A 27,640-nucleotide genomic window follows, 5' to 3' on the forward strand; every position below is an offset into this window, starting at 1 on the left:
CCACGTATTAGTTTCTGCTGCTGACAATACCTAAGTACCAAAGTTATCATTTAAGATTCAACTAAAATTATGCGTCTAGCTAATAGATGTGTTTCAAAAACTTCAAAGCATACTAAAATATCGAGATTTTAAAGTGTTCTTATATAGATACTTTATAAATTATATTGTTAGTGAAATACAAACAAATAAATTTTGACATAAATGTAGATGTTGTTCAAACATTGCCTATCTTATGCATAATTATTTGCACTGCTGTTAATATGTAAGTCTGCGTACAAATTGTATCTCTACCAACTTTACTTCAGATTTGTATAACATATGATATAATAAAATTCTTTGTTACAGATAACAAAAACTCAACAACGTCGTTCAAGCATATCACCACGCCCGAGCTATGAATAGATAGTTTATCCAGTAATGAAACTGATTTACTATTTTTACAAGTGTAATGTCAATTAAGAATTAATTGGCCTAGTGATAATTGAAGGTGCATTTAAAATAAAAAAATAGTACTAATGTACTTATCGTTAACAATAAAAGGAGGCAAAGCTTCAAGACACATGGCGTTCGTGAGCCTGAGGAGCACGTTGCGGATAGGGCTGGCGGCGCTGACCGCGTTGGCGCTGCTCGCGCGCGGCAGCGCGGCGCCCGCCTTCGCCGGCACCGACAACGCCATGGTGAGTCCGCTATATTATTCACGCCCTATTCACAATACTTTACTAGTATGTATTTGCTACTGAGAACGACATGTTGTCCTATTATAGTGTAAATATAACCACGATGTGTTTATTTTTGAAGATATATTGGCTAATAAAATCATTGTAATACTTAACCAAATTAAGAAAATCTGTGTTTGAGGCAACTTAATAAACATTTTGAACGTATAATATTTTTTACCGTTATATTTTGGACAACTGTTTCATTTTGAAATGATAAAATGTCCCTAAAGAAAAGGATAAAATATCAGTTATATCGAACGCACGCTTGCTAGACCATGGACATTCACTGTTCGCGTTTTTATCAACCAAATATTTCCCGAGAGATGTTAAAAAATAGACGAGTCAGAACAATTTAAAATCGGAATCGGAAATGACTCGATTCGCAAGATCGTCTCCGCTGAGTCATTGGTTCCGAGAAAATGAAACGGCGTCTTTAAATCATGTTGAATTGAATCAGTGTAGTAGTCCGCACCTACGTTGGAGTAGATAGTAACAGCATCGTTCATTCATAGTGAGTTCACAACCAGCCGCGATAAGAAGCCGGCCTCCACCGACCACTCCAAAACAGTTTGTTTGTCTTCTCACTTAGTTTGCGTAATACCATATAGGTATGAATCATATCCACAATATGAAACACACGCTACACCTTAGCAGGATATTGGTCATTAGAGTCAATGAGTTTGCGTCATTTTTATGTTTGTCGGATATCCATAGCGATGTAAATTACAAATAAAGTAAGTAATCAACTAATCAGTGTGTACCTATAGGTAACCAATAAGTACATGCACAAATTCGGCTTCCTCTATATTTTCTGCTTGGCCTTAAGGTTGACTGGTAGAGAATGCCTCATGGCATTAAGTTCGCCTTTTGTACATTAAGTTATTCTTTTGTGCAATAAAGTTTAAATAAATCTTTATTAAATTATCGTTAATCAATGATCACACAACTCACGGATTTTAAATTTAACGCAAAAAGGAAATCCTTGCCAATGAAATACAGTTCGTTTCTCGGAAAATATAACATGAGTTACATGAGTCAGTAAACCAGTCGCGAAGCCAGTTCGCCGCCAAGTTCTGGGCCAGCTAACTTCACCTTCGTCTAGTAGCAATGTAGCAATAAATTAAATAACACTTTTGTTAAAACTGATACTCATTTGATAAAAATAATAAGACAATTGTGATGTAACTTCTCATATAGGTAATCCTTAATAACTTAATTATGTTATGTATTTCGTAATGCTTACGGTATTTTATTTTTGTTCAAAATAACAGTTAAATATAAGGAAAAGGCATAAGTGAAAAGGGTTGGTATTAACATAGTAGCGAAATAATAATAATACAATTCCAATAGATTTCGTTGCGATTTAGTCAGTAATTGATTAGCTCTTTTCACAACAAATAATGAGCGATTGCTGTTACCATGTCAAGGTAGTGACAGTTCATTCTATACCATACCTACTAACCTCGTTTGATACTGAACATAAAATAGTTATTAAAATAAAATTAAGTCGTTCTAATTAACGGTACTTTTAGTAATTGTAATGATAAAGTTTTTTTTTAACTCGTCGTAGGCTCTTTAGACTCTTTACGACAATATTTAGAATAATTTATGATCCATTATTAGTAGATAATATGAACACAAAGAACAGCTTACGGAAGATAGCCATCATTGTACATCGAGACCGGTTTATTGACGAGTGATTAGGAAACTCGTTATTGGTGAGTAAGATGGAATTATTGACAAAGAAGATTATACATAGGTACTTTATATTAAACTGCACGGGTAAAACCCCGTTGGTTTCAGTAAAATCCAATTATTGGGCCTTCAATTCCTTGTAATTACTAAAAGTAAGTAGTACTAGTTTAAAAGAAAACGTATATCTGTGTACTCATACAATGCAGTGATCTATCAAATAAAACAAGTATTGAAATGCAGAAATGGTTACTAGGTTACGCCACACCATCACCAACATCAGAGCCACATCGTCTTTAGTCACGGAATCGTAATGCCATTCTGTTTCCTGATGTTTGGTATGGGTAGGTATAGAACAAGTGACCGACAAAAATATTTTTTCACCACACCAGCTCGGAAAGGCACTTCAAAAACCGATAGCAAAATTGCACTTTATTCACATGTGAGGCAAAGTAATCAAATGCAAATTTTGAGTTGTTTTCTTATGTTTGCTGGTAGAATTGACTTTTAAATGATGATTTTGGATGATAAATATTTAATAACATTCATTTGGATTTTATTTTGTTTGATATTTTACATTTAATATATTTGCTTCGGGTTGGTGTGGTGAAAAATGTTGTGTTTCACTCGGGGGCACATTTTGTTTAACCCTCGTGCTTTGAAACCTTCGCAACGCTCTTCGCTTGCTCAGGTATCAATATTCTTTGCCCCCTTGTAAAACAAATAACTATTTGACACTCCCTTTTATTGCAGACTACTTTCTGTCCTTTGCGTGTCTATCAAGTACTTCTCGAGGTTTTTCTAATGAGCCTAAAATCAATCTGTTTATGTTTTTCCATCGAAGAGTTCCTTTGGCTATCTTCAGACTGAATCATCAGATCATCAGCACCATGTTACCATATTAAGAGTAGGTATTGTATTGTCATCGGATTTACGCAAGTACAGTAGCGGCAAGAAATCTATAATATTGCTATTTTTGAAAGGAAATTAAATGAAATACCATTATGCAGGCGATTCGAAAATTCGAGAAATTTGACTTTATAAGTATCATAGTTATAAACAATAATTGTATCATCATCACAACCATAAAAAGGTATATAGACTAACGTCCCACGGCACGTGACAACAGTCAATAAGCAGCTACGTTAGCAAAATGCGGATCGGAGACCTCACCCTCACAAATTGAATACAATTTCATCGAAATCGCTAAAGCCGTTTTTGGGAGATTACCAAAAAAATATGCAAATGTATCTGAAAAAATATGATAAATTATATGCCGCTACTGTATGCCAAATTCTATCTTAATCAGACATCGGGAAGTTTGAACAAATTTACAAATACCGGTGTTTCCTGTAACACGAGCAAATAATTAAAACCTATATTGTATTCCTCAAACGATATAACTTTTGACTACTTTCAAAAATTATGTAATCTTTAGGTTTTCTCTTTCTCATACTAATTAAATATTATTTTCAATTTGGTACGCTGTAATCGTTGTCTTTGACGTTGCCTGTCACGGTTTTTATTGCGTTTTAGAAAAAACTTTAAAGTGTAATAATAAAAATCAACCATAAGTTATTTTTTGAAAGTCGCTGAACAAATGTTGGTTAGTTTGAGGAGTACCTACAGTTTAATTTATTGCTCCTATTATAGGCAACGCCTGTATACGCAGTGAAGACAAACATACTGAAAATAACGAACATTCATTATTGATAGCATTTCCCTAATAGGTAATGTTTTTATTGCAATTGAGAGAAACTTCATAAAAAATCGGATTTTAGATACCTATGTAATATGTATATGTAAATACAAAATGTATATTTTCTCTTGAATAATGATAGATTTACTATAATTATACTTACTTATACAATGTTTCCTAATGGTGAATAGGTACCTACTGTTAAACCCCATGTGCCCTTAAGTGGAGGGTCATTCTCCTAGCCAGCAGGAGAACAATGGCCCGGCCAGAAAGTGCCAAGAACCTGATGCTCTTTGTTTTCATCACTCCTACCTGACTCGATTAATGCGATATAAAAATTCGACTCGTGTCTCGTCGAGCGGACATCTCTCGTAAAATTTCCTACGGCTTAGAAGTACAATGAACTCGAGAGGCACATTCTTTGTGCGAGTTCAAGTAATGTTTTAAAATGCCCTAAATGTATACATATGTACATGTACGCCGACGTGCAAATGCGACAAACGCCTGGTAAATGTCGTAGGCCGAACATTTTGTATAGCTCTGCAGTAATCAGTCGCACGAGGTACCAGTGGTTCTTCCGTCGCGCTGGCGTTTCAGGAATCTCGTATCTCGACACCGCTCTAGCATCATTCCGTGTAAAAAACGTGACCAAAAATAACATATTTAACCGTACAATGCTACCAACTAAAGTATTTTAACCCTAGTCACGACTCACGATCCTGTGAAAAGCTTTTTTTAAGATTTCGCAGCAGATTATAGTAAGCTTACAGTGACACCGGTTAGGAAGCGTCAGTTATCTGAAGCGTGCGTAAGATGTAAGATAATCAAAACTAAAGCGGAAAATAGGGAACTACGGACTATATAAAAGAAAAAAAAATGTGTAACGATAGCTTAATTTTTGAGAATATGTTTATAACAAAAGAAAGTATTTTATACCTTATACATTATTCAGATGTCGCATCTCAGGAAGTGTATGTCTCAGGAAGTAATCACAAGTATATAAATAAACAATTAGTACGGTAATAATAATAAAAATACTATTTTGAAATTGTGATTCTCTTGCATAATATGCATCTGATTTTAAAGAAATATTATTTCTTTTAAACAGTAAACCGGTAAATCGAAGTCGCGATGAGCACGAATAATTGTAGAGCGCGTATTAGTGTGCCAGGCTTTAAGTCACCGACACACTTGCAGACAATGGCCCGCAGCCTCAAATCATCCGAGACAAAAAGAGACCCGGTCACCTGCTAATACCGTAATATGCATTTCATTCTTATAACTAACGGCTTCCGTTATTTTCAATGTTGTATGGACAAAGTTCTAGCTCTTTTAGGATTGGACGGTGTGAGCCTGTGGGGTGGTGGTGACGGTGTTGTGGCGTGCAGAAGAGGGTATGGCGGCGTGGTGACGGCGGCCGCATGCGCGGCACGCACGCAGGAAGCGCCCGCGACCTTCGGCACGCGCGCCATGGTCGCTGCCGCTCCATTGTTCGCTGCAAACATCACATCGCTGCCCGTACATTGGCGTGCTCTACTTACAATTTGACATATCATAACAGTGGCCAATTAAATCCCTATCACATCACCATGAACCCCGTTTCAAGGTCACATAATGACAAATATTAGGACGGGCGTGCTAGCGGTTTAAATGAGTTCTCAAAATGTTAATTGTATCATTTGTATCTGCTTATCTTTACAAATAATACTTAGTAATATCAAAACAAACATGCAGGTACCTACTACTACTGGTAGTTGACAGACGGCGATCAAAGTGTCTACCTACAGAAACTTGAAAACATCTCCCTTAACACGTGTCCTACAGATGATTGGCGGCAATTAGGAGATTATAACCTATTACCACTGAAAACTAAGACAATGTGCTCTCAACACGTGCCCAACGTGCCGACGACGGACAAAGGGCAGACCCGCTTGAGCAACAATAGAAAAAATATCAACATTTTCTACATTCTACTACGGAAAAGTAGAGGTTCACACGCGATTGATTCTATTTTAATCTTTTGACAATCACATCGTAATTGAAACTAATTACTGGTGCAATTATCCATGGCATGCGAGGATGAATAAGCTCAGAGAAGCGACGCCGACGTCCGCGCGTCGCCTTCTCTGGGTAAACGATACTCTGCTGCTTCACAAGCTGAAATCAGATCCTTTTTAGGGTTCCGTAGCCAAATGGCAAAAAACGGAACCCTTATGGATTCGTCATGTCTGTCTGTCTGTCTGTCTGTCTGTCCGTCTGTCTGTCCGTCCGTATGTCACAGCCACTTTTTTCCGAAACTATAAGAACTATACTGTTGAAACTTGGTAAGTAGATGTATTCTGTGAACCGCATTAAGATTTTCACACAAAAATAGAAAAAAAAACAATAAATTTTTGGGGTTCCCCATACTTAGAACTGAAACTCAAAATTTTTTTTTCATCAAACCCATACGTGTGGGGTATCTATGGATAGGTCTTCAAAAATGATATTGAGGTTTCTAATGTAATTTTTTTCTAAACTGAATAGTTTGCGCGAGAGACACTTCCAAAGTGGTAAAATGTGTGTCCCCCCCCCCGTAACTTCTAAAATAACAGAATGATAAAACTAAAAAAAATATATGATGTACATTACCATGTAAACTTCCACCGAAAATTGGTTTGAACGAGATCTAGTAAGTAGTTTTTTTTTAATACTTCATAAATCGCCTAAATACGGAACCCTTCATGGGCGAGTCCGACTCGCACTTGGCCGCTTTTTACAGAAATGTTAGTGTCAAATCTACAATCATTTATTCTAAATAACATTTAATTCATAGTTACAATTTGGCAAGTTATAATTACATTACATATTGGCTTTGGAATAAATATTGCCACATAATCATAAAAATACAAAATAATACTAACAGAAATGGTACAAATGAAAACATGATTAAGAATAAATCATTTGACATGTGTACGATTGTAAATGATCTTCGTGATACCTACTGTTTCAAATAATTACTGATGTTTCCTTGTTTACATCACATAATAGCTAATACCTACCCACATTCCTGAAACCGTTTACGCTATCATCGCGAATAAATTACCGTAAGTAATCATTAAGTAGGCGACGCCAAAGGGATAAAGCACGCCGCCCTATTACGAGCTTCAAACGATACAAACAACTTGTTACATAATATTACATTCCCTACGATGCACGACTATTGCCGTAGGTACCAAAAGGTAAATCATTGTTGCATCTACACATAACAAGGGCTCATTGCCATTGTCATATTGTGCTTCATTGGTGAAGCGCACTGCGATGCGTGCCGGTACCATTACGACACAATTATGCAGTGCATCTACCATTAAGATACCAGTAATATCATAAACGGCTCGTGGTCTAGATATTTATTTTATGCAAACTTGGCAAAAATTAGCAAGTCCACGAGCTGACAGTGGCGCAGCGAAATGTGCAGTCATCCCATCGGTATGTACGATGGTTTAAACGTGCCCGTACTTTATCTAGCAATCGGATGCAACTGCGTGATACAGATTGATAATTTGGAATAAATTAAGTACGACACCTTATTAATTAAGTACCTACCTACTTGTGTATTATGCACATATAATGAAATATACTACATACGTAGTAAACATTTGAAAACGCATTCATTTGTTTGGTACCTACTATTTATGGCCGAAGCGTTTTTAGGGTTCCGTAGCCAAATGGCAAAAAACGGAACCCTTATAGATTCGTCATGTCTGTCTGTCTGTCCGTCTGTCTGTCCGTCTGTCTGTCCGTCTGTCTGTCCGTCCGTATGTCACAGCCACTTTTCTCCGAAACTATAAGAACTATACTGTTGAAACTTGGTAAGTAGATGTATTCTGTGAACCGCATTAAGATTTTCACACAAAAATAGAAAAAAAACAATTAATTTTTGGGGTTCCCCATACTTCGAACTGAAACTCAATTTTTTTTTTCATCAAACCCATACGTGTAGGGTATCTATGGATAGGTCTTCAAAAATGATATTGAGGTTCCTAATATCATTTTTTTCTAAACTGAATAGTTTGCGCGAGAGACACTTCCAAAGTGGTAAAATGTGTGTCCCCCCCCCCCTAACTTCTAAAATAAGAGAATGATAAAACTAAAAAAAATATATGATGTACATTACCATGTAAACTTCCACCGAAAATTGGTTTGAACGAGATCTAGCAAGTAGTTTTTTTTTAATACGTCATAAATCGCCTAAATATGGAACCCTTCATGGGCGAGTCCGACTCGCACTTGGCCGCTTTTTTTGTTCTGGAGTAAGATGATGATGAAAAAAGATTGACTAGAAAATTGTTGCGTGCTGAGGTGGCGTAGGCGGAGGACGCACCAGTACGTGTAGTGTAATGTAATAGGTCATTAGCATTAAATAATAAGCTTAATGCATTTGCTATTTGTCCGGCAATGATAGGCCAGCATACATATTTTATAATAACGCCACTTGCATTGCACTTCGAAAGGAAATATTATGATTTCTATTGTATGAAATGTACCTTTGCACAATATCGTGAAATGGCGACGACGCAAGCCTTTATTTCATAGCTGAATAAGAATTTGCAACTAGGCATCTCATTACGACAGAGATTAGACGACGAGAGCGGTTTCTCCATGTAAAGTATATCAGAGAAGATTGTAGTATCTACCTACTTCCTGGAAGCGGTCGCGTGTCGTGCTCTCGGCAATAATAACATTAATAGCATCATGGGGTCATCTAAAGCAGCTGAGGTACTTACCTATCACAAAGCGACGCTTTACAATACCATTCCATAAAGCGGCGGAAAGGTATTAAGAATCACGAACTTACTTAGAGCAAATTAAATTTTGATCATCATTGGCATGAACTTTAAAGCAATAGTTTTGTTAAGTCTTGAATTTAAACACCGGAAACATGTATTATATATAGGTACTACATACTTGACTCGTTTATTGGCTTTTTATGGTTTCCGTTTATTTTGTACTTAAATAGTGAAGTACTTATTCAAAAATAATTTTCTGTCTTTCAGATACCTAAGTAGTTTATGTAACAACCCTGCATAGCGAATTAACTTTGAGCTTAAAATTATGCTAACGCTGCTTTGCGATTATGGTTATTTTCTATTTAAAATTATTGCTCTTAGTCTTTATAATCACACTATAGTTGAACGTAATAATACTAATAATTCATGCTACCTACAGCTGACTGTAGGTACTTATCTGTAAAAATCCGCGGCAATGCATGATAAGAGTACGGTTACTTACCATCAGAGGTAAAATTGTAAACATTTCTGCAACACATTCGTAAGAGGAATGTTTTTAGGACTCGTACTAAATTTGAATGAAAATATTTTAGTTACCTCTGCATGGTGACTTCAAATGTTCAAATAATCAGCTAGTAAAATAATAATGCCATAATATGTATGTATGTACATACTCGTACAATCACAATAGCAATAGCCGCATCTGTAACGTAGTGCTCGATGGTCTACAAAAATGTTTAAGAGTCACAGAAGCTAGCCGCCGCCGCCTAACTACGATACCGAATATTGCCTTAAAGGGATCCCCACTATTTTTTACACCTTGTATAAAACTTGTACTGGCTTTATTTACTTTCATTTATAATTTTGAACAATGGAAACTAGTAAGTACCAGACATAGACATATGTTTCGTTGGTTATTCCAAGTTTTGTGCTTTTTGTAAGAGACAGACATAATAGTAATGATTCTGATTCTGATTGAACCTTTTATCCGCATAAAGGATTTTTTTCTATTATCTACCTATTAACATGTGTGATTGTCCACAGTTGGGGCAAACATTGTTTTAAAATCCGTGTTTGATCTTTCATGCTTGACGCGCAGCCCGTCCGCTCGATTTTGTGTTTACAATATCCATTATTGATCTCATTTTTAAACGACAATAGCCCCAAAACTACCAAAACCATCGAATACATTATGTTTATTTATGTATTGGTGGAATACCACCAGAATTATTACAGTAATTGGACGTGGTCTATCAAATTCAATTTACTAAATTTAATAAAGTGAATGTTTCTTTGCTATTGTTATACTGGTATGTATAGATATGTATAAACAATTAGGTAATGTGAGTTTAATTGAATATTGTATACTAATCATTAGGTACTATTTATTTAAGTAGGTACAGTAAACTATGTATGTATGTAGTACTTCAACATACCTACCATTATTTTAAGCTTTCAACATGTTGATTGTTGTTGGTAAACAACAACATATCGCTATTATATAGTAAATAGGAATAGGTAGTTAGGTGCAATCATTTCATTTTCCCTTTACAATATAATTTATAATGTGGCACGTGCAATCGTTCATGTGTGTGTTTAGTCAGGTAAAAAACGTTCAAACGTAACAATACATGGGTAGGTAATGACCGCCGGTGCGGTGGCTGGATGATGAGCGCAGTTTGTGGTCGTCATTAAACGCCCGCATGGCATGGCACAGTGCTGCAATACTTTACTTGCATCTAGGGTTTGCAATCCGGATCCGGAATGTATGAAATTATCCGGATCCCTCGTGCAAACCCTACTTGCATCTAACCATAGCAATTACGAAAATTTTACTTTGTTCTCAAATAATCAGTAGATTAAATAATAATAAACCAGCCATATTGTAGCCTATTGTTTTCTCACTAACACATCTTTAACTATGACATGTAGTCTCCGTTTCTGCTTGGGCAATAATGCATTTTTATATCCACTCTTCGTGCTATAGGTAGTTGTTTTCAACCGATTCTTGACAAATTTTATGAGCTGGGTGCGTAGCCAACGCGCAATCGTATATTTGGATATATTTTTTAATAATTTCTCCATGGCTCCAGCGATTTCGATGAAATTTACAATATAGGGGCGTATAAAAACGACAATTCGATTAAGCTCGGGTTCATTTAAAAAATATTATAATGTTCGGTTTGAAATGGAAGAAGCGGAAGAGAACAGGGAAAGACATATGTCCTTCCTACACCTTACCTCTGTTTTCCAAGGTTCGAAAATGTCCTTACATTATTTTCTACCTACCTACTAAGAATCTACGAGCAAGTGCGTCATTGTTTGTTTTACTGACCACATTTATGTAAAACCTACCTACATACTTACTTTTACTTACTTTACCGTTAAAATGTATGACTCAACTACTCACAACAGACTACAAACCTACTACAAACTTCGTGTCTGAAATAGGTATATTCATTTCATGTAACGCTCTATGTAATATTCGGCCTCGGCTGCTCGACATACATATGTATATACCTATTATGCCACACTTTCTATGTAGGTAGGTACTTACAACGTTTGAGTGATACATTGTCATTCAGAAATAGGAAGACGACGTCTTGAGTTTACAAGGCGTGCGGCGTGCCGTGCCGAGTGTAGGCCAAAATATTCGCGCCCGTAAGTAGGTATGTGGGGCGCGAGTTGGGCCCGCCGGCTCCTGCACAGCCTGCGACCGTTACTTGCAAATCTCGGCCCATACTGACCCAGATACACTCTCACTGATATTAATCATGCGATGACATTATTATTCCATGAGTGAAATTACTTTCTTAATGTCTTATATCCATCAACAAGAGCTTTCTTATCAACCATCTTTGGTTTATAATTCTTACATTGGACACCCAAAGTCCGTTACCTACATGAATATGGACCATAACGTTCCATTTTATATGTTCTATAATACGTCATAATATTTAAACATAACATATACCTATATCATAGCTTGTTTGTTAAAGTAATCTCAGTTACCATTTGGTACCTACCTACCTAACAAAGGTTACCATGAACGGGTAATATAAAATGAAGTATTCTTGGAAGTGCACAGGAAAGGCATAGTGATGCGTGCTGTGGTTAAAGCATGGAAGTCAATGCCCGCAGTAGTAACGTGAATGTATGCACGCCCAAAATATGCGTTCTTGTACTGACGATGTACTTGCGCTTGAACGTTAATGAACTTGATGGTATCATTATTAACAAATCACAGGACTTACTTAGTCGCATTACAGAGCAAATGCTTGAATCTGGCACATTTATGAAGGCAATTTCTTGCATTTAATGAAATTAGGTAATTGAAGACGATTATCACGCTACGATTGCGTATACTAGTGTTATGAATGTTTTATTAAGTACGAACTACTTAAGCAAATATTGAAAATTAGCCTCATCTTATGGATATGGATTACAGTCTTTAAGTTGTAGAGAAGAAATATTTTTTGAAAAGCAGCACTGTAACGTTCGTTTGTTCACGAAGTGTTCATTATCGAGCCGTGTACACGTTAGTGTTTAGTGAAGAAAAGCTCATCCTGCGCCGCGCGGTGGGCGCTATCTGCCGCGGTTGGCGCTGTCGTGCCAGTGCGAGATGCGTGCGCGCCACTTGCAATGCGTCGCACGCCTGCCACAGCGCAAGGCCGTCCATGGCAGAGCCTTATATCCGCACTCCATACATAGACATTTAAATCTACGTCATCAAATCACTTTCAAAATAAAATATCGACTTCAACTTCTTAACCAACAAAAGCAACAATTTTAAATAGCATATGCCTTAAACTCACTCTTGCTCCCTTCTTTTTCTTCTTAAACTACTTTTTACTTTGCCAACCGCACTATTCGGGTAGTACCTAATACTTACGAAATTTTTAATACTATAACGTTACCGAATGTCCAAAAATACACACACACACACATATACACTCACACAATAAGATACACGACACGTCACACACAAATTGCATTTATATTTCTCGCACCAACTGTTTTTTAAAATAAGCGTTGCATATTTGTATGTAAGGTACTGGCAGAATACCAGCGATGTGGCTTGCCGCATCACAATGCTGAGCCAGCGCCTTTTCTGTGCCACGACACATGGCTTCATAATTTTCTAATGTAATAGTTAATAGTTTTTAGTAATTAAGTTTTTTTGCATGTTCTTATCCTGTACTTTTTCAATGCCGTGTATGTTGTGGGTATGAATAAAGAAATTATCTATCTATCTATCTATCTATCTTCGTACTTAAAGCTGAACACTGCCTATTTTATAGATATTGATAATGATAACACAAAGTTATGTCTGCGTTTTTGCATACCACAACTAACGACCATCGGGCTCCATACTCGTAATACTTTTATATTTTAGTTCTTTGACCCTACAAAGGACGGAGCCTGAGCTAATAACATTATTAAATTTCCCACGTAACAAAGTGTCGCATTACTATTGAACAAGGGGCCATGTCGCCTTCAATATTTTTATTTATGGAGGACAAAAAATCTCTTATTACTTATATTTTTTGTAAATAAAACAAGGTTTATGAGAGCTAATCCTTTTTATACTACACGGATGTCTGTGTCTGTCACAAAGATTTTTTCTGAACGTGCTTTGTTCGTTGAAGACGATGCGAGATTATATATTTACGTCAGCTCGTTATCACACCTTACTCAGAGCCGAAGTAGTTGACAATAAACAATGGCCCGTATTTTTGCGATAACCAGGTGATAAAATAATAAAATTAGTTTAATATAATTACATAACAGCTTCCTGCAGGATATCGTAATACTTACCTACTATTGTAATTTGAGCTACATAATTATTTGTCCCACTGACTTACCTCTACTTGTCCGGTTCCTTATTTAGTCCAAAATAGGAAAATATCTTCAACACGTAAAATGGTAGAGTTTATTTATTTTCTTATGTAGAAAATACATGTTGCCTCATATCATGGTGTATCAAACTTTAAAATCTTATAATGAATATAGTTAATTTACATTTTATTTGTTAGCCGTAGCTGAAGTTTCCTTGGTTTGCTGAGTTGTATTTGTTTGCCGCAGATGTACCTGGCGCAGTACGGGTACTTAAGCCCGGCGGTGCGCAACCCGTCCAGCGGACACATCATGGACGAGAGCTCGTGGCGCCGCGCCATTGCCGAGTTCCAGAGCTTCGCTGGACTCAATGCGACAGGTAATTGTCAGCTCTTTAGATGAATTCACAATTTTATACCTACCCAAGTACCCACAATCGTCAACACAAGTTGTGACATTTTTACAATTAAATCTATTTTGGTGATCCATAAAAAACAATTCCAAATTTCAGTATGTGAAGTAGGTATAAAATCTAAATGTTTCGTAACATAGATGCTTGCTATGAAAACTATGCACAAGGTAGTAATTATTTATATTCTTATATTTGTTGAAATAAACCTTCCGCGCACACAACATGACTCGATGACTCGTGCGCGTGACCGTGCATTTCTTGGATTACAAGGGTTTACGTAATTATGTAATGGTAGCCCACGAGGTCCGCCTTGGCCTTGCGCTGGCGCGAGCCAGCTAGCCGCTCGTTAGCTCCCCGACCTGCAATTTACCGGCCCTGGGCCCCGACTCCGCAGTCGCCATCAAACAAATTGCCAATCCACACAACACATATCAGCTAATAAATACCTTACAATTACATGGGGAGCTACTTGAAACATCTTCTGACACGTACGTGCTTTGACACGAGAAGTAGTTTATTGGTATCGGCTGATATTATGTAAGCAAATAACGCAGCGACGCACATTAATACATTATTCATTAGTAGTCCGCGCACGAGTTTCATTTGGATTAGAACCTCGGACCGTGCCGTTGCCTCAGTTTGATAACTTGCCTAATAACCTTAGGTAGGTATGCGTGCATTGTAATTACTTAGTCTCAAGCACAAGCAGACGTTTCAACGTCTAAAGATGGCTTTTATTGAGACAAGTTATAGCTACTTAAATTGACAATGTGGTTTTGTAATTACTTCCTTCGTTTTAGCTAGCAGAACAAAAAGTTCAGGTTTTGTCTTTGATTTTCCTTATTATTGTTACTTACATCGATGTTTTCTGGAATGATACATAGTTTGTTATTTACATCTATGAGTACCTACTAGCGGTACATTTGTGTGTCTAAATAGCATTTGTTATTCATCATTATTCAATTAAGAAATATATAATAAAAAAAAATATATTTAATTTAAACAATGCCTCTTTAGATAAACATAGACGAAGCACTAACAAAAGATATATAATTCGAGCCGATGTAGCGTTTAAGTCATAAGACTCATAAGGAATGAATTAGAACGTGAGTTGATAAGTAGATGATATTGTGAACATATAAGGAGGGCGCAGTGACATGTGTGTGAATGTGTTTGTGGCAGGCGAGCTGGACGAGGAGACGACGCAGGTGATGTCGCTGCCGCGCTGTGGCGTGCGGGACAAAGTCGGCTTCGGGGAGAGCCGTGCCAAGAGATACGCGCTGCAAGGTACCGATCGTTTCTTCAATTTAACGTTCCTCTTTCTTGTATAATTTGTTACCACGCTAGCCAGGCGATTTTATATTTGCAATGCTATTTCTTTTTTTTTTTGTACTCGTTATGTTTTAACTTTAACCATATTATGTATATTTTATTGATATTATTGTATATTTAAGCAGCGAAATTCCATTGATTACCGCATAAATTACCCACTAATGTTGAATTGTGTTATTAATCTTAAGGGCATCGACAGCCGAAGCCTGGCCTAAGGGGGAAGGGGAAGAAGGGGATAAACTGATATAATTGTAAGAGGGGAAATATATGAATTTTGGGGAATTTTAAATCTCTAGCCACCCCCCTTTCCTCCCACTTGATGGATCCATGGGTTTACCTTTCCATTGATAATACAGGGTCCCGGTGGCGAGTGAAGAACCTAACCTACAAGATCTCCAAGTACCCGTCGAAGCTGAACAGAGCGGAGGTGGATGCCGAGTTGGCTAAAGCGTTCAACGTCTGGGCCGACTACACCGACCTCACCTTTACCCAAAAACGATCTGGACAAGTCCATATCGAAATAAGGTAGCTTAAGTACCTATAGGTACCATTTTATACCCTTAATCATCTTAATATATTTTGTCTCTATACTATATTTTTCCCATACCATCTTGTAAAGGCTCTCTTTATTCTAAAAAAAACTGATGAGAAAGTTGCATTTTATACCTACACAAGAGTGTCAAAATAATCTGATGCAAATTTTGAATTGTTTACACGTGCTGATAGGTAGAATTGACTTTTAAGTGATAATTTAGAATGATAATTATTTAATAACGTTCATTTGGATCCAATTTGTAATGTTTTACAGTCAATATTTTTCTCGCATTTGTGTTTAACTCGGTAGCAAAGTTTGTTTATCCCTCGCGCCTTGAAGCTCATGCAACGCCCAAGATTCCACTTCGAACCAATTGCCTCGCTCGTGGTTAAGTTTTTGATTATTTCTCTTGCTCGGGTATCACTATTAGCACAAAAGGTTAAACATCAACTTTTTCCCCTTGTAAGTTCCAACGTAGTTGTACAAGATTTTAAATACCAACAAGAGTGTGACCCGCACTAGATTAGATTGGTATGATGTATTAGCATTTTGATTTTAAAATATAATTGTTCCTCTAGTATATCAATTGTAACAACAACAAAAGAAATGAGGATCACGTATTACTTAAAATCAGATATTGTGCCAAATCAGAAATCACAGCACGTCGATATTCATTCGCCAGAGTTACTATTGTATACGGGGTCATTCGACTCTGTATAAAATGCGTTTTTCGGTAGAATTCTCGAATCTCTGTTGCGTAACGAGTGCTAGTATTACAAAAAGCGGACGCGAAAATCGCAAGCGACACAGCGCAATGAGAACGTTATCTATCTATCCCAGCGCAATGAGATGAGAAGGTTATATTGATACTCGCAATTTGTCGCAGGTTTGAAAAGGGAGAGCACGGGGACGGCGATCCGTTTGACGGGCCCGGCGGCACTCTGGCCCACGCTTATTTTCCGGTAAGGAATTTAAGACATACTACTCTAAGTAAGATTACCTACCCAAAACATAGACTAGGAATCCTCTAGACGGAGTTTAGAGCAATTATTTCATGAAACCGATGCTGCCAAAAATACGGGGGTTCGGGGGGACGAGGTGAGCGAATCCCGTGCCGTGATTGGTCCGTTCAAAGACACGGATCAATCACGGCACGGGATTGACTCGAAGATGGAGTAAAACTACCGTATAAGTGGCAGAGGGGGTAGCGTTACTATGCTCAGTCTAGAGGATGTCTTGTCTGTGACCCAAAATATATATTTCTAACTAAAGTAATACTGTTATACAGGTGCCTACCTATTCTAAAATATTTTTGTATTAAAACAACATCCAGATAAATGAGAACGGGTCAAATTTGTACAGAATGCAGGTTCCTAGAATTAAATATATACAGAATTGTACGTAGAAGATATGCCTAAGTATTTACCTCTGGTTCGATTTAAAATTTGTGCATGAATGAAATACATTTTATTATGGAATTTGCCTCCTACTAATTAATTCAAGAGTTCATGCCAGGTTTAATTTACGTGCACATTTAGGTAAATACGTGCAATTTGAAATTTAGTGGCATATCTTTATAAACAAAGTGAAAATGAATGTACATATTTACGACACGATTAGGTACACTATTAAATAAAATAGACATCTGTGTAACATAATTTATTTATGGTGAAATGTAGCGGAAGTAACATATTGCAGTTTAACAAATGAAAGTATACGCCGTGAAATGTGAACAGTATGTTCTTTTTGTATACAAATCATACATTTCCGCTTTGTTCTGATATATTTTTACATGACGGTGTCTTTCTATGTTTTAGGTGTACGGTGGTGACGCGCACTTTGACGACGCTGAGATGTGGTCTATCAACTCGAGGAGGGGAACTAATCTTTTCCAGGTGCACTATTAAATATTGCTATCGTTACTTAATACAATATATGTATTCATTTATAACACATGACACCGGAAGTATGATTCAGTTATTGCTGCGTCATTTCTGTAACGTACTGCGTCAGTCAAGTTGCTCATCGTGCCTACTCTTATATTAATTTAATTACATGTCATTCTTGTAGCACCTATTTACGATTCTTTATTTACTGTTTTTTCTAGGTGGCTGCGCACGAGTTCGGACATTCGTTAGGTCTTTCGCACAGTGACGTTCGTTCCGCGCTCATGGCGCCCTTCTACAGAGGTTACGACCCCGCCTTCCAGCTAGATACGGACGATATTCAAGGCATTCAGGTAAGAATCAATGTTTATCATCATTTAATTGAACAGTTGGTCTAGTAAAAACGATGTATTTTATCTACAAACGCCTTTGTCTGCAAATCTAAAAACGTGAATATACCACTTTCACTACTCAGACCTGAAAAAATACGAGACAACTGTTTAGTAAATAGAAATTACAGGTGGTGAAGGCATTATTCGGTTTATCGTTTGATTATCCCACTTATATTCCATTATTTACGATAACCTTAGTATTTAAAATGTGTTTTGCAGGCACTCTACGGGCGTAAAACTCAGACTGACATCGGAGGAGGCGCGCTGGCGCCCGCTGCGCCGGCCGCGCCGCGGCCCACCACGGCACCGCCATCGGCGGAGGACCCAGCGCTATGCGCCGATCCCAATATCGACACTATATTCAACTCCGCCGACGGAAACACATTTATATTCAAGGGTAATGCAATGATTTATAACTCAAGATAGGTTATAGGCGTTCCAAAATTGAAGCGCTTACCTTGTGACAAATTGGACAAGTTTCCTTTAGTCGCGGCTGGACAAGCGAGAAATGTGCACGTGCTAACGAGTTCCCGCACACCGAAAGAGAAAGAGACGACCTTATGTTTAACAACGAGTGTTACAAAGATGGATGGAATGAGAAAATTAATCAAAAATAACAGATTTTTTCGTAGGCACAGAAATAAATATGGAAGTATTTTTTGTGCTCCTCAAGTATGAGTATAACCTATCTATGGTTATATAATATCATTGGGGGTAATGTATAAAATGTTTATTTAACGTAAAAAATACAAACTTAATACTTAAGTACCTTATAAAATAAAATAACTAAAACTAAACCTAATAAAAAAATACGGGGTAAAGGGTAATTAATAAATTCACGATGTTTATGGTTCCGTAACTTAAAAGCAAAATCGGGTCCCGTATAGGATTACTCCTGCGTCTGTGTCTGTCTGTTCGTCTGTCACATCATATTTACTCCGAAGCTACTGGGCCAATTGAGTTGGAATTGGTACACATATGTATGTCTGTGAACTCAAAGACGGATATGTAATGTAAATAGGGTTAGACCGAGGTAAGTTTGCAACGATTTTGATAACACACGCAGTGCAAGTGTTATTTATACGTCATCATTTCATAGAAGTTTGACGTTTGAAATGACACATGCACTGCGTGTGCTGTCAAAATCGTTGCCGACTTATCTCGGTGTGATTCTAAATGAATTTAAATCACAGGCGCCCCTTTTTAGTACCTAAATAAGATAAAAGAGAAAATTAAATTTATTAAACACCATAATAGTTTGCGCAACTGCGGCTGTCGTGAATTATAGACCTCGTTTACAAAATCTCGCTTAACTCCCTCGTTGCACAATGAAATTCCTCTAGACGTTTTGTGGAAAAACGACGAGAAATGTCTTTGGTAAAAATTGGAATATCGGTTAAATAATGCCAGTATTCCTGAAATACAATAATATTATAATTCTTAATACAAACCGTCAATCCTTATTTAACGGGATGAATTTTCAAAAGCATTGAAATGAATTTCAACCCTCCTTTGACCACCTTGCCTTGGGGGATGAATTTATTAAAATGCCTTTTTACGAAGATTCAAAAACAAAACTTGTACCCGATATATACTTTCACCACTTTTTAACCCCCTTTGGGGTTGAATTTTAAATGGCGTCTTATTGTACACAATATAGAGGAACATGAACTTGATGTGCAAATTTCAACTTTATATCTTTTGTAGTTTCGGCTCTGCGTTGATGAGTTAGTCACTTCATTCAGTCAGTGAGGACATACGCATTTATATATACATATTTACTTATATATATGTATATGATCTCTATTTAGCCGATCCTAGGAACATTTAGTATTACCTGATGTATTTTGATTTTATTTTCCTAGTAAATTCATCGTGATATTTATGAGAAATATACCTAACTATTTTCATTTACCTATTGCACACTGTACCACTGACATTGTAATTTTATGTTCATATTCAAACCCGAAGACAAGCTTAAATACCATTTTAATCGTAGTTCGATACACGTCACGCCCTTTTTAGGGTTCCGTAGCCAAATGGCAAAAAACGGAACCCTTATAGATTCGTCATGTCTGTCTGTCTGTCTGTCTGTCCGTCTGTCCGTCTGTCCGTCTGTCCGTCTGTCTGTCCGTCCGTATGTCACAGCCACTTTTCTCCGAAACTATAAGAACTATACTGTTGAAACTTGGTAAGTAGATGTATTCTGTGAACCGCATTAAGATTTTCACACAAAAATAGAAAAAAAACAATAAATTTTTGGGGTTCCCCATACTTCGAACCGAAACTCAAAAATTATTTTTTCATCAAACCCATACGTGTGGGGTATCTATGGATAGGTCTTCAAAAATGATATTGAGGTTCCTAATATAATTTTTTTCTAAACTGAATAGTTTGCGCGAGAGACACTTCCAAAGTGGTAAAATGTGTGTCCCCCCCCCCTGTAACTTCTAAAATAAGAGAATGATAAAACTAAAAAAAATATATGATGTACATTACCATGTAAACTTCCACCGAAAATTGGTTTGAACGAGATCACTAGATCACTACTTACTAAAGTAGTTTTTTTTTTATACGTCATAAATCGCCTAAATACGGAACCCTTCATGGGCGAGTCCGACTCGCACTTGGCTGCTTTTTATCGTATACGGCAGCTAAATATAATTTTAAATAATAGCGCGCGTGATAACGATATTCAGACACCATTGTCAATAATTGATGTTTGTCTCATTTAAGACCAAAATAAACTTACAAAGTCAACGTATGGGGCTACTAAAGATGTAATTATTTAATGTTGTCGTGTACAGGTGAACATTACTGGCGGTTGACCGAGGACGGAGTAGCATCAGGGTACCCGCGCCTCATCTCGCGCTCGTGGCCCAACTTGCCCGGCAACATCGATGCCGCCTTCACCTACAAGAACGGCAAGACCTACTTCTTCAAGGGCTCCAAATACTGGAGGTACAATGGACAGAGGATGGATGGCGACTATCCGAAAGAAATTAGCGAAGGTAATGTAATCGATGCCTTATCGTATTCAATTTATTGTTAAAATTTAAATTAATGTACAATAATAAAAGCACTACATTGCTGAAATTCATTTGGTATTTCATAAATAAACTGTACATAAGTTATAATAATGCTGTACTATGGTAGGGCTCATTTAGACGGCGAGCGAACTCGTATACGATTTTAGTTACATTGCGGACCGTTCAGGTTACAGCAATTTGGCCGACCGATCAAATGACGCAATGTAATGAAACTCGCATGCGAGTTCCCGCACCGTCTAAATGAGCCCTTATTGTGCTGTATATTAAATGTACCTAAAAAGCTTAATGCGACCCCAGCGGCCAAACATGTGAATTATACTCGTATTGAATGAAATACTTAGGTATTTTAAAAAACCCGCCAAAATATTTCCGTACCTGTAAAAGTTTAAATATTTTACATTTTTTATACATTTTAGTGAAGTTCGGAAAGGTGTACCTACAGCAATAATGGTCAATTATTTTTAGGTTTCACTGGTATTCCGGACAACTTAGACGCTGCGCTCGTCTGGTCCGGAAACGGCAAGATTTACTTTTACAAGGGCTCCAAGTTCTGGAGGTTCGACCCTGCGCAGCGGCCGCCTGTCAAGTCCACCTACCCCAAGCCCTTGTCCAACTGGGAGGGCATCCCCGACAACATCAACGCTGCCCTTCAATATACGAATGGCTACACCTACTTCTTTAAGGGAGGCCAGTACTGGAGGTTTAACGACAGGACGTTTAGTGTAAGTCGTAAGGGCTTGTTCATTATTGATTCAATTTTGGTCTTTAATATATACTCATAGTTATATTACCTATAGGTACATGTAGTTGTAGATATGTTTATAAGCACTATTAGCTTATCTAGATTTCACAATTAGGTAAGTCCTTTTTATTTTGTTCGTCTTATACTGTTATTCAAAGACCACAATTTTGTTAAAGTCACTGTAAGTAACCCATTCTGAAGACTACAAATACTGGTATTAATTTTAAGAATAGAGGGCTGATGCTTCACCCGAAAGTCGAGACCGGCACGAGGCAGGTTTGACCTGTAATGACAATTTGTATTGAATCATAGGAAGAGTCAGACCAAGACAAGTCTGTAACGATTTTGGTTGCACACGGAGTACAAGTGTTTATTTATAAGATAAGTCATAATTTTATAAAAATTTAAAATAACACTTGTACTGCGTGTGCTGTCAAAATCGTTGCAGACTTGTCTTGGTCTGACTCTACTTAGTTTGTATTATCGCAGACTAGAATTATACGCTGAAGTGGTCATATGTCAAATCTCGATTTTTTTAAACTCTAGGTAATGTCACATGGAGAGTTCCATGGTTTATAATTTCCCCCTTCCCCATTGCCCCCTGTCTCTATTCACACACACAAAGCGAATGCTCTTATATTATCGAAGCTTAATAAATGAAGTACATATGGTTTGGCAGGTGGACTCCGATAATCCCGCGTTCCCACGCAGCACGGCTTTCTGGTGGCTGGGTTGCTCGAGCGCGCCACGCGGCACAGTTGGAGGTAACGCGCGGCTGTCTGCCCCCGTGCCGTCGGAAGATGACGTCGGCGATATTCAGTTCGACGCAGGTAGGTTCGGGGACACGGGCCACGACCGTCACTCCTTAGCTCATTTTAAATCTACAAGTGCAGTTACACCAGTCCATCTATTTGTGAAAATTCCACGCTCGATGCAAATGTTTCACACTGAAAAAACCGAATTACCTTTACGAATCAGTACAATATTCAATCCTAATTCTATACTTATTCAATTAATAAAGGCTTTAGCTACCCGTCGTTCTGATTCCTATTCGTATTTAGATTGAATTGCAAATTGAAAGGGGCTTTATTAGTTATCAATCCCGTAAAATATTGCGGGGTTTCATGGCGGTTTATTTGTTATACTTGTATGGGAGATAGTTCGTCACCTTATAAAATCCTAACGTGTTTCGGAAGTAACTGTATTACCTAGAGCTATAGGTACTATACCGCTCCCGGCACGACAACCAGGGATGTGCATCGAAGACATCTATGGCTATATGTGCGCTTCTGTGTTTCTTTTTTTGGTTTACGAATTAAGTCTATCAACCTTGATTTACGTTCTTCAAGTTTTGTCAAGTTGTGTTTTTCTCTGTATTTCCATTCTATTTATTTCATTTGTGTTCACGTCTGTTTTGTGTTGATTTATTATGTCTTCTATTTCAGTGCAACCATTATTAACCCCGTTTCAGTTTCAGTACTATGTATATCGTTAACATTATGCTTTGTAATTTCTTGCAAATTAAGACTAGTTAAACAACTAATTTTCCATATAAAAGCTAAACTTAATTACTAACTGTTAATTAATCACTAACCAAAAATATTCAGCTATAATATTCCGTCATTTGAAATGAGATTTTCTCATTTGCCGTAACGCTTTTAGCCGATGCTGTTTAACTTTAATGAGAGAGGTTGGTCTGCGGTGTGGGGGGGGGGGGGGGGGGAGGGGTGAGCGGGACTGGTCTACGTGGCATCAGGGCGCCTCCGAGCCTACCTCTGCGGACGTGGCATAAAATCGAACGAGACTTTAATAACACAAAAAACGCAAGTCTCGTTCGGATTTTTCCACTTACAATAGTTAACATTAGCTTTTAGAAATTTACAAATAGAAAATATTTGACTGTAGTTGCTTTCACAACTCACAAAGCAATAATACCTACAACACTATATTTGTTGAGCACCTTATGTGTGTACATAATTTTGAGAGTGCTGTGCTCTATCCAGTTACACAATTTGTTAATACAGCACCAATTGTTTTGTCTGAAATCTACACTGCAATGTATCACCTACACGACGGTGTGTGGTAACAGTTCACGTTTCTATGTGTGTGTTTGTGTATTTTGTTTTTCTAGGTGTAAATCCATCCGCTCCCAGATCATTCTTCTGGTTCAGGAAATAGTCTCCGTGGAGCATTCCTGAACTTTGTATATAGAGAAATTGCATAAAGAACAAAGACTCAATTAGTTACATAGGAGAATATATGCGAATACCAGTGAGATTATATATGTAAGCAGTGATTTAGAGCGGCCCGCTTGTCACGAGCTGACTGTACGTCCAGGTTCATTTCACGTACCTTTGCATGCTTATTGCCTGGTAGAATAATGCCTGCATGTCACGGATTTTGGTGCTTTTACACATTATATTATATTTATAAATAATTTCATGGCTTGCCGGTGTTCATGGCTTAACTTATGTAGGCATACTATAATACGTATACATATCTATGAAAACGAATCCGAGTAAGATAGAGTCAGACCAAGACAAGTCTGCAACGATTTTGACCGCACACGCAGTAGGTACAAGTGTCATTTTAACCGTCAATCTTCTATATAATTTGGTAACGTATACAGGTAATTATAACCAGTGATCGGGGATTTCTATGCCACTTGGGGTGAATGACCTCAATCATTATGCTAGTATGGATATGCCGCGGGATTCCGGGATTCGTGTGCGATATAGGAGAGTGTTTTGGCATGTTACTGTTAATCAATTAATCATGCATTGCATATATTATTAATATTAATAATTGAAAATTTGAAATTGAAAAATTGAAAACTTAATAATTTATTGAATAATATTTTTTCTTTAAATCATAACCAACACTGTTTTTTTACAGTCCTTTATTTTATAAACGAATTACCAACACCGAAATAGCGTTTACTTTTCGAACAGTTTTGTTCCTATCGCGGGCCAAGTGGCGTATCCATATTACCATTTCGACTTGATATCCCGCGGTGTGGCATAGAAATCCCCGATCACTGATTATAACACTCGTACTGCGTGTGCTATCAAAATCGTCGCAAACTTATCTTGGTCTGACTCTAAAAGATTTAGCAATTAATATGTTTATTAATTAAGCAATTAATTTACTTCCGTCTACAAGTTGTTTATTACATTTCAAGTTATTTAGGTTGTACCTATTTAATTGAACGGGTGTTATCTAATCTGATATTACCGAGGGATGTCCTCGCGTTTTAGATCTGGTGAAACCTGTCAAGCCTGTGACGTGGGCATTACATATTGTTATGAATTGAATGCGGTTCCAGTTATGCATAGCATGTTCGACTCTCAGCTATGCTTTACGACGAATACGACGTAAGATTTTAACTAAGTGTGAAATGCACTTTATAAAATAAATCTTCACCCACGGAATAAACTGGATTATAATTCATTACTTATAAAATATATAGCTGTATATATATAGTTGTATGTACCAACGAGTTAACTACGCATTGCAATTATAACTGACAAAATGCACTGTAAATATACATATTTAAATCTCAAAACACTTTCGTAAACTAATACTTACTGGCAAGTGATCGATTTGTTACTAACAAAATAAGTATACAACACATTTTTAAGCATGAATGATACTGACTCCACTGTAGTAAATAATGTAAGAACACACTTTAACAGAGTTTAAGCAGTAGGTATTTAATTGTTTTTAAAATTCAACTATTTAAGAGGTTAATTCTTAGACTAATCTAAAAATTCTGTGAACATGGAACTGAGTGTGTCCAGTGCATGTGTAATTACGTGTGTAGAATAGATGTACATGTTAAGTATTTATATAGCAGTTAAACGTAGTGGGAGTGATCAATTAGTGGCTAGAGGGTTTTGGTTGCGGTGGATTAAGTATCCTTTTTAAAGGAAAGTTAATGTTTCAGTGGTCAGCGTCCAGTCGGGCGGCGCTAGACTGTAGTACTTGAGCGGCCGTGAGCCGTGTTATACCTATAGGAGGGCTCCCTCCGCCGCGACACCAAATCACCCGTAATTGTAGGTTTTTGTTTGCATTTTCAATTTTGTTTCTTACCTAAAGGCTCCGTCACACAGGCGCGTTTTCCGGGCGAGGCGTGAGCGGGGCGTGAGCGTTTTATATGTAAAAGCGGCGTGCCTCGCTCACGCCCCGCCCGGAAATCGTGCCCGTGTGACGAAGCCTTAAGCAATTGATATGGCGCGCGGTAATTTCGCGGCTCGGAATGCTATTTCCGCTCCACAACCTTTCATTTTATATCAAAACATACAAGTTGCTTCAAACACCCCATAGAAACAAAATTAAACAAGTGCGAGTCGGACTCGCCCACCGAGGGTTCCGTACTTTTTAGTATTTGTTGTTAAAGCGGCAACAGATTACATCATCTGTGAAAATTTCAACTGTTCGTCACGGTTCATGAGATACAGCCTGGTGACAGACAGACATACGGACGAACAGACAGACGGACAGAGGAGTCTACTAAGACTACCCAAAGAGTAAAAACGGGACCCTATTTAGTAATAGGGTCCCGTGTTTACTCTTTGGGTACGGGACCCTAAAAATATATTTTAAGGAGAGCAAACTCTCAAAAACTAAGCCTGGGTACAAATCTTTTATTTTCACTTGCCTAGTGTTTAACACATTCACCAACTGAGATGGGTTTTCTTCGTTCGTAGGCTCTTTTCACTACGAAGCGGAAAAAAACGTTATCGGCTACGAGCGTAGCGCGTAGCTCGTGCTGGCAGTGAATGCGTTAAAAAAACAATTGTAAAATTTAACTTCCGAGTCGCAATTACCTAGGTCTAGGGATTCATAATTTTTTTGACGATTCAAAAAAATCATTCATTCATCATTCTTCATTCTTTCTATTTGAATATTAGGTAGGTACATAGGGATTAGGCATGTCATGTACTAAATGTTTGTGTTACAATAAAATGCACCGTTCCGTTTATTAGTAAAGTAAGCACGCACCCTAGCTTTGCACTTTCCAAGTTCCTAGCCAAGACTCAATCGACTATTAAATAGTGTCGAAGGAGTACAAAGGCTAGATGGAATATAATTATGGACCTCGTTAACTGATCGTGCTTGCAGATGGAGAGGAGGCGTCGGGCGGGAATCGCAGCGCGAGCGCACGTTTGTCCGCCGGTATCGCGGCGCTGGCGCTGGCGGCCGTGTGCTCACGGTTCTAGCAGTGCGCCTGCGCTACCTTGCTACGGTTTAGAACCGATGCCTAACTGATCTTGAGACATGGTGCGACAGCCGACTGGCTTTTACAGTCGCGCCGCCAACCGCGGGAGCTGCGCCCGCTTAAGCGCCTCGCCGCTTCACCGACTGTTATTGTGTGAGTGTGCTTGTCAGGCTTCGGTATATTGTGTATAGCGAACGCCAAGTGTGATGATGATTGCGACCTTTTATACTGTTACGAGAACGATAATTTAATGCAAGTCATAGTTTTTATACTTACTATAAATAGATGATGTAAGAACGAGTGTGATATTGATGTAAGCGACGATTTTTGAATAAAAATAATGAAGTATAATAAA

At 37.7% G+C, this 27,640-nt stretch overlaps 1 protein-coding gene and 1 long non-coding RNA gene across 8 annotated transcripts; one reads left to right on the plus strand and one right to left on the minus strand.

Annotated features, from left to right (window-relative positions):
• Window positions 1–341: 341 nt before the first annotated feature.
• LOC134661499 (matrix metalloproteinase-14) lies at window positions 342–27,640 on the plus strand. Of its 7 annotated transcripts, none has more exons than XR_010097963.1 (13): window positions 342–677; window positions 13,965–14,094; window positions 15,310–15,414; window positions 15,816–15,984; window positions 16,881–16,956; window positions 17,812–17,889; window positions 18,102–18,233; window positions 18,492–18,669; window positions 21,080–21,283; window positions 21,788–22,044; window positions 22,744–22,894; window positions 24,196–24,391; window positions 27,189–27,640. XR_010097963.1 is itself a non-coding variant. In XM_063517609.1 (12 exons), the coding sequence occupies exons 1-12, from the start codon at window positions 516–518 to the stop codon at window positions 27,284–27,286; spliced, it is 1,740 nt and encodes a 579-aa protein (XP_063373679.1). In that variant the 5' UTR covers window positions 342–515; the 3' UTR covers window positions 27,287–27,640. The 7 variants fall into 7 exon arrangements, 5 of the variants coding, with proteins under 5 accessions (XP_063373679.1, XP_063373681.1, XP_063373680.1 ...); XR_010097962.1 differs by lacking the exons at window positions 24,196–24,391; window positions 27,189–27,640 and adding exons at window positions 25,322–25,438; window positions 26,011–26,116; XM_063517609.1 differs by lacking the exon at window positions 24,196–24,391.
• LOC134661515 (uncharacterized) lies at window positions 6,651–20,705 on the minus strand. Its single transcript, XR_010097964.1, has 2 exons — window positions 20,561–20,705; window positions 6,651–6,802 (listed from the first exon to the last, which is right to left on the minus strand). It is a non-coding gene; the product is annotated as an uncharacterized LOC134661515 (long non-coding RNA).

The sequence above is a fragment of the Cydia amplana genome, chromosome Z (genome assembly GCF_948474715.1).
Source record: "Cydia amplana chromosome Z, ilCydAmpl1.1, whole genome shotgun sequence".
Classification (NCBI taxonomy): domain Eukaryota; kingdom Metazoa; phylum Arthropoda; class Insecta; order Lepidoptera; family Tortricidae; genus Cydia; species Cydia amplana.